This window comes from Orycteropus afer, unplaced genomic scaffold (genome assembly GCF_000298275.1).
Source record: "Orycteropus afer afer isolate SDZICR_OR568_19922 unplaced genomic scaffold, OryAfe1.0 scaffold00121, whole genome shotgun sequence".
Taxonomy (NCBI): Eukaryota; Metazoa; Chordata; class Mammalia; order Tubulidentata; family Orycteropodidae; genus Orycteropus; species Orycteropus afer.
Window position 1 is genome coordinate 1,009,488 of NW_006921708.1, and position 8,268 is coordinate 1,017,755.

The window sequence follows — 8,268 nt, forward strand, 5'->3', positions numbered from 1 at the left end:
GCATTTATTGCTATAAATTGGCCTCTGATCACTGCTTTTGCTGTGTCCCAAAGATTTTGGTATGTTGTGTTTTCATTCTCAATTGATTCAAGGAATTTTTCAAATTTCAATTTTGATTTCTACTCTTACCCAGTCTTTCTCAAGGAGGGTGTTGTTCAGTTTCCATGTGTTTACTCTTTTTCTGTTGATCTTCCTATTGTGGATTTCTAATTTGATAACATTATGATCTGAGAAGATGCTTTGCAGTATTTCAATGTTTTTAAATTTATTAAATCTTGCTTTATGGATTAACATATGGTCTATCATGGAAAATGTTCCATGTGCACTGGAGAAGAATGTATATTGTGCTGCTTTGGGGTGAAGTGCTCTATAGATATCTATAAGGTCAAGGTGGTGGAATGTATTGTTAACTCTTCTGCATCTTTGTTGAGATTCTTTCCAGTTGTTCTACCTTTCAATGAAAGTGGTGTATTGAAGTCTCCCACTATGACTGTGGAGTCATGTATTTGGCTTTTCAACCCTTTTAAAGTCTGATTTATATATTTTGGGGCTCTTTCATTGGGTCCATAGATATTTATTATGATTATATCTTCATGTTCAATTGATCCTTTAATCATTATATAATGTCCTTCCTGGTCTCGTATAGTGGTTTTTGTCTTAAAGTCAATTTGACCAGAAATTAATATTGCCACTCTTGCTCTCTTACAGTTGCCATTTGCTTGATATATCTTTTTCCAACCTTTGATTTTTAATCTATTTTTGTCTTTATCTCTAATGTGTGTCTCTTGTAGGCAGCTTATTAATGAGTTGTGTTTTCTTATCCAATCTGCAACTCTACATCTTGAGTGCTGCATTTATTCCGTTAAAATTCAGTGTAATATCTGACAAGTATGAATTTGTTGCTGTCATTGTGTTATGTGTTTTTTCATGGAGTCCCTGGTTTCTTTGTTCCATATTATTTTCTGTGGTGACCTCATTATGTTTATGAATCCTGTTATCATTTCCTTTGTTGCTGTTGTTTTAGTATATGCTGAATATTTGTGCTTGTCCTTTATTTTATTGTGATTTGAAGGTGTATCATTTTTCTTTGAGGTTACCCTATGATTTATAATTTTATCCCCAAGTTTAGAACAGTCCATTCTATCTTGCAACTCTGTTAACTTCCTCACCATTTAGAAGTTCTGAAACTACACAGTATTTTCCCTCTTTTTGTTTGTAGTTGTCCCCACTTGCCAGTTGATGTCTCTGGTTCCCTCTTTACAATCTTCTAAGTTCATTTTACTTTGGATATGTCCATAGCTGTGGTTTCTGGGTTATGTAATCTTGTGTATTAATGGTGGGTTTTTATTTGCTATTTTTGGTTCTCTGTTCAAAGGACCCCCTGTAGCATGTCTTGTAAGGTTGGTCTGGTTTTAACAAATTCCCTTAGTTCCTGCTTATCTGGAAATCTCCTAATTTCACCATCATATTTGAGGGACAGTTTTGCTGGATATATAATTCTTGGTTGAAAGTTTTTCTCTTTCAGGGTTTTATATATACCATCTCATTGCCTTCTTGCTTGCATGGCTTCTGCTGAGAAATCAGAGCTCATTCTTACTGGCTTACCTTTGTAAGTAACTTTTTGTTTTTCCCATGCTGCTTTCAGGATTCTGTCTTTGTCTTTGGTTTTGATGAATTTGATGATGATGTGTCTTGGTGATTTTCTTTTGGGGTCTATCCTGTTTGATGTTCATTGGACTTCCTGAATGGGTATATTCTCATCTTTCATCATATCAGGGAAGTTCTCCTCCAGCAAATCTTGGACAATTTTCTCAGTGGTTTTGTTTTTGTCTTCCTGTTCTGGAATTCCAATGACATGTAAGTTATTCCTTTTGATGGTATCCCACATGAACCTTAGGCTTTCTTCATTTTGTTTTGATTTTTTTTTTTTTTTTTTGATAGATCCCTTTCCAAAGAAGTATTCAGGTATTTCTCTTCAATCTCATTAATTCTGTCTTTGATTGCATTGATTCTATTCCTTTGCCCTTCCAATTTCTGAAAATTTAGCATTAATCTTCTGGATTTTATCTGTAGATTTAGAATCATTTCTAATTTTTCATTTATTTTGTCATTTTGCTCTTATATTTTCTTCCAAAATTCTTCTAGGGTTTTTTCTGTGTTTTCTTTGATCTGTCTCTCAATCCTTTGAAGATACCTAAATATAACTCTTGAATTCCTTATCAGAGAGTTCCAATGCTGCTTCTTCCTCAGGGATGTGTTCTGGGTCTCTATCCTGCTCCCTTGTTTCTACCAGTTTATCCTTCTTCTTTGTGTGGACTGTGATGGTCTGTTTTCTCCGAGACATTGTGGCATTGGTGCATTTAGATTTCTGTTAACTGTTTGTGAAGAGCAGCCAAGGGTTATTCAGTCTTTTTGGTGGTTTTTTATCTTTGACCCACTGGTGGAGAAGGAGGTAGTGGCTCTCGGTGAGTAAGTGAAGTTGCAGGAGGTGTGGGTGTAATTGTGTCTTACGAGGACTGTTGCTGTCTCCCACTCACTTAGACAAAAATTACAATTGAGTAACAATAAAAATAACTAAAAGCACATGGACAAAAAACACACCATGTAATCACACAGGAACAGTAACAAAAATAGAAAAAAGGGAAAAAGAGGAAGAAAAAAACAAGAAAACCTGCAGTATCCGGGAATAGGGCACTAAGAGAAAAAAAGGTAGAGAAGGAGAACAATGAAGAAAAATGTGGGAAAAATGCAAAAAGAAAAACAAGGAACAGGGTTATCTATGAGAAAAAAGGGGGAAAAGAAAAAAACTTAAAAAACAAAACTTTCAACCAGGAACAGGGAAAATAGAAAAATCTGAAAACTAGGACCTGGGAAGGGAAGAATAAAGAATAATAGTAAAAAGGATAAAAGTATTAATAATAATAGTAGTTTTAAAACACAAAAATACCAGCAAAGTGAACACCAGAAAAAAGAAAGCGAAAAAGAAAAAATATAAAAATAGAAAAAAAAAAAAAATATATCAGTGGAGGACACACTGGGCACCCAGGCTCCGTCTGAGCACACAGACTAGGATGGAGTTCTTGAGTGCCCAGAAGGGTGGGAGTGGGGGATGGCCACACCTCCGTTCACCAAGCGGGTGTGGGGTATAAGAGTAACAAGAAGAATGTCGCACCTTTTCAGTGGTGCAGGTCCAGAGTGTTCTTGGGGTTGCTGGCAAGCAGAACCTATTCTCAAGCCCTGGCATCTCGGAGAGCACTGTCTCTTTAAATATCTAAAATGGTCATTCCGTTTGTAAACATTCAAAATGGCGGTGCCCTTCAGACAGGAAAAGTCCACAGCTCAGCCTGCCTTTCTCTTCGCCTTCTCCATTTATACCCTAGCCACCAGAACAGTCCTCCGTGTAGTCCCTGGCTAGCAGGGCTGATTTTTAGGTTAACTCTTAGGTCCTACCACCACTCGGCACTCTCCAAGCTATCTGTGCCATGCCGTCAGGATCGCTCAGGATTGCTGCCAGACCACCACTCCGTATGTCTCCATTTTTGGTATTTTCATTCAAATTATTCTACTAGTTGGGGTTTAGTCCACTTCTAAATCCTTCCCTTCAAGGCTCAGGGGTCCAGGATTATCTTCTGTGTGTGTGAATTGGTTTCCCTTTTCTTTGTTGAAGAGGGTCTGTGCAGTCTTTCCGCCTAGTCCACCATCTTACCGGAACTCCTAATTCTGTTCCTTTTTTAAGGCATTTTATTAGGACTCAGCTTTAAGCATGGTCAGAGGCATCATGGTAATGGAAAATATGCTGGAAGGAAGGAAGTCAAGAGGGTTGTGTCTTGGTCCCTCTCTGCCTCTCTCTACTATGACCTTGGACAACTAACTCACTGTCCACTTTGCCTCCATTACCCTGCCTCCTTATAGATGATAGTCTCCTCCTTCACAGGAAATAATAAAGGTGAAAATATTCTGTAAACCAAAGCAGGTATTCAAATGACAGTGGAGTGAACCATATGAAATTGCCATTTTTGTACTGCCAAATATTGGCAATTTCACGATTCAACTTAGCACAATGAATAACAGCTATCATTTATCAAATACTTTTTCTTTATCCCTAACAGATCTATGAGGTAGGTAAAGCCCATTTTACAGATAACCGATCTGAGGTTTAACTATACAAGATTATTATACTTGGACCTGAGTCCAGAGCCCATGCTTTCCCTATTACCATGGTGAGATCTGAAGGAAGATATCCAATCTGACATTAATGATTAAACCAAAAACCTGTTGTTGAGTCTGATTCATAGGGACCCTATAGGACAGGGTAGAACTTTCGCCATAGGTTTCCTAAGGCTTTAATCTTTACAAAAGTAGACTATCACATATTTCTCCCTCAGAGAGGTGGTGGGTTCAAACTGTGGACCTTCAGGTTAGCAACCAAGCTCTTACCCACTGAACCACCAGGACTTCTGACGTTAATAATAACTGGATACCAATCAGAGTGACAAGGCTCTGATTTGAGTATTACAAAATCTGTAATATCCCCATGATTTAACATGCTCTCCATCCCTTTGCCTCTTAAAATTTCCCTTCGCTATAGGCAGCCAGCCACTAGGGTTATGGTCTTGATGTAGCCAGACCCTAGGTTCTCTGTAACTTACCACTTTAGAATTGAGTAAAGCTTTAAGCACAATGCTGTTGCTTTATTAGTGGATGAAAGCACAGTGATTTTTTTTTTTTTTAAGATTATTATTTGGAGACGGGGCAATGCAGCCCAGTTTTACCTCTGTATCTTGTGTTAAAGACTGAAGAGCTAAGAGCCGAATTTGAGGTACTGGGAAAACGCCCCCTAAGGGGCTCTGGTGGCATAGTGCCTAAGGCATTTGACTGCTAACTATAATGCTGGGAGTTTAAACCCACCAGCCACTTCGCTGAAGGAAGATTGGGCAATCTACTTACCTAAATATTCCCGGCCTCAGAAACCCAAAGGGGGTCGCTATGAGTGGGAATCAACTGGATGGCAATGAGGTTTTCTTTTTACCCTTCCAAGGCCCAAGGGCCCCAGCTTGGGTAGGGTCGGGAGCTTAGGGGGCGCCGGGGACGCTTTGGCGGAACCAGGACGTTATTCTCTTACCTCTTCTCACTCTTCATCATCCTTCCTCACGCTAGCTAGTTCTTTGAGGACGAAACCTTATATTTTGCATTATCACATTTGCAGATGTGAAATCCGATGCGACGTCGTGCCTGAGCGGAGAACTGCAGGCACCAACATTTTACAAGGGCTGCGGGGGTGGGGTGGGAAGGGAGGAAAATCCCCATTTTTAGGTCCCAGTACCAACCGGACCTGGTCCAACCAGTCTTTCTGCTCAGAGACAACCCACACACAGTAATGGCTTCCGTGGTCCAACCAGTCTTTGCTCAGAGACAACCCACACATGGTAACGGCTTCCGATTTCTCTGTCCCCGCCTCTGGACTCTTCCGAGTCCCGCCCCAACCCCGAGAAGTCCTTTAACATTTCCCGCCCCTGCCCGAGCCCCGCCCCCGCCCAAGTAGCTTGTACTTGTCTCGGCCCAAGATGGCGGTTTCTATATTCTGCGGAGGTTTCGGGCCCCGGGTGAGTGGGTATCTCAGGAGAGGATGGCAGCTGGGGGCCGCTGGGGTAGCGAGCCTAGCTATTGTCTTACGCCCTCTTCCCTACTGTCTTACGCCTCCCCTCTCTCCCAGGTCCAGGCTGGAAGCCGAGAGTTATTGTACGCCTGGCGCGCCCTGCACGCTTCTTCGGTCTGCGCCAAGGTGAGCGCGTGGAGAGAGCGGGAGGTGGACGCACGCTGGCCGGGGTCCATGGGCGCGCGGGGATCATGGGCGCGCGGGCATCATGGTCCCGTTTTACTTTTAGAACCGGGCAGCCCGAGTCCGCGTAGGCAAAGGGGACAAGCCAGTGACCTACGAAGAGGCTCACGCCCCGCACTACATTGCCCACCGCAAGGGCTGGCTGTCGCTGCACACAGGTGAGGGGACGGTGGTGGAGGCTAGTGCGGGCGGGAAAGGACAGCGACCACAAGGCTCAGAAAAAGGAGTTTTCACTTTTGGTCGGTATGTTAAAAGGAGCTTTTTTTTTTTTTTCTTGTTTGTTTTTTAAACTCGTAACTGTAATACAAAAAAAAAAAAAAAGGACACGTGTCATAGATTTTATTTAACTAAGTAATTAGTCAGAAATCTCTCAAAACCGGTGCAAAGGTGACAAGAAAGCAGAGACCTGTATAGATTCGGTATACCGAAATGAATTTGAAAATGGATGCGCAGCTGACTTTTATGGGGTGGTGTTGTGTGCCTTCCGAGTCTGTCCCGACTCATAGCGACCCCTCCTTGGGTTTCCGAGGCAGTATCACTATGGCAGTAGATTGCCCAACCTTCCTTCCCAGCAGTGGCTGGTGGGTTTGAATCGCTAACCTTGTGGTTAGCAGTCAAGTGCCTTAGGCACTACACTACCAGAGCTCCTTTTCCCTGGGGTGGTGGTGGTGGTGTTCTGTGACCTCGAGTCGGACCCAACTCATAGCAACCCCTCCTTGGGTTTCCCAGATAGTGTCACTACGGAAGTAGATTGCCCAGTCTTCCTTCCGAGTTTCCATAGGTAAGAGAGATCAATTTATTTTGCACTGTTGTCAATTATCTACAGTTTACAGAGAGATGTAATTAATAACTCAGAGGCAGTGAAAGGAGTTAGGCCCCTGTAGAATCAGATCACCCAGGATAGTGCACTCTAAATAATGCAGTTTCCATTCTCTGTGGCAGTAGAGTTGATTTTGACTCAAACTGGCCCCTTATAACAGTAGAACTACCCCATAGGGTTTTTAGGCTGTAATTTTACTGGAGCAGATTTCCAAGTCTTTTCTCCAGCAGAGTTGCTGGGTGGGTTTGAACCGCCAACCTCTCAGCAGCTGAGTAATGAACTGTTTTCTACAAAGCATGTATTTTGTTTGGTAAGGGGATTCTCAGCTTGAATGTTTGAGATGCATCTGGAGAATTTACTTAAAATTCAGATTGCTGTTCCCACTCCCCTTTTAAGTTCTGGTTCTAAGGTCTTGGGGGTGGGCACAGAGAATCTTTTATCAGAAATAGAAAGGGTCCAGGAACCCCAGGACCATATTGTAAGAATCCACCTGAGGGAGTCTGTATTCCTAATCTCAGAAGTAGCTATTGGCACTCATCTGTCTGGCCCTTAGCCCTCAATCTTCTCTTTTGTAAAACAAGGATAAATTATACCAAAAAAAGACAAATTCACTGCCCTCAAGTCATTTCATACTAATAGTGACCCCTCCTTGGGTTTCCAAGGTGGTATCTCTATGGAAGTAGATTGCCCAGTCTTCTTCTGAGGAGTGGCTGGTGGATTTGAACTGCCAGCCTTCTGGTTAGCAGTCACATGCCTTAGGCACTATGACATCAGAGCTCCCAGGATAAATGACAGTCTCTTTTTAATACAATTGGTTTGGGAATTTATTAAAATGATGTACCTTAAATTTTAAAGTGCTCATTTTCCACTGGCAGAGGAAAAGAGCTGTTTTTTGGAATAGGGTGGGGATATTGGGGGGTTTGAGTGCTCAGTGCTTCCAGATGTTACCTCTGCAGTTTTGGCAGGTTTCTGAGGTAGCAAGGCTGACTCTTCTGTGGTGTCTTCAGGTAACCTGGATGGGGAGGATCATGCTGCAGAGCGAACGGTAGAGGATGTCTTCCTTCGCAAGTTCATGTTAGGAACCTTCCCAGGCTGCCTGGCTGACCAGCTGATCCTAAAGCGCCGGGCTAACCAGTTGGAGATCTGTGCCCTGGTCCTGAGGCATCGACCTGCTCACAAGTTCTATTTCCTCGTGGGCTACACTGAAACTCTGCTGTCCCACTTTTATAAGTGTCCTGTACGTCTGCATCTCCAAACTGTGCCCTCAAAGGTTGTGTACAAGTATATCTAGGATGATCCACTTTTTTGCTTCAAGGTCTAGTATACAAAGGACAGAAATGGGTGGGAAAGGAAAGAAGTAGAACATGAAGAAATACATTTTGTCAGAGTACTTAGGCATCATTTCCAAAGCTGCTGTTGAATAAATTCTCTCCATATTGTCTTGCCTCTTAGGTCTGTCCCTACTGTTTAGGTGAATGAAGGAGGTAAGGGTATTTTTACAGGCTTTAGGGCTCCCACCAATGCTCACAGTTGTCTGAAGTTTGGATGGTTGCCATGGTTCCTTGAGTACTGTATTGGGTGCTTTACCTAACGTTCATTATATTCTTTC

General features: G+C 42.4%; 1 protein-coding gene across 1 annotated transcript; it reads left to right on the forward strand.

Annotated features, from left to right (window-relative positions):
* The first annotated feature begins 5,564 nt into the window (after positions 1-5,564).
* Positions 5,565-7,950, forward strand: MRPS24 (mitochondrial ribosomal protein S24). The gene is made up of 4 exons (XM_007944141.1): positions 5,565-5,603; positions 5,714-5,782; positions 5,886-5,997; positions 7,667-7,950. The coding sequence occupies exons 1-4, from the start codon at positions 5,565-5,567 to the stop codon at positions 7,948-7,950; spliced, it is 504 nt and encodes a 167-aa protein (XP_007942332.1).
* Positions 7,951-8,268: the final 318 nt, after the last annotated feature.

Excerpts from the sequence above, each read along its gene's own strand:
- MRPS24 (XM_007944141.1), top strand. The coding sequence starts at position 5,565 with ATGGCGGTTTCTATATTCTGCGGAGGTTTCGGGCCCCGG. Across the intron at positions 5,604-5,713 it reads GCGGAGGTTTCGGGCCCCGG|GTCCAGGCTGGAAGCCGAGA; the intron begins GTGAGTGGGTAT and ends CCTCTCTCCCAG. Across the intron at positions 5,783-5,885 it reads CTTCTTCGGTCTGCGCCAAG|AACCGGGCAGCCCGAGTCCG; the intron begins GTGAGCGCGTGG and ends TTTTACTTTTAG.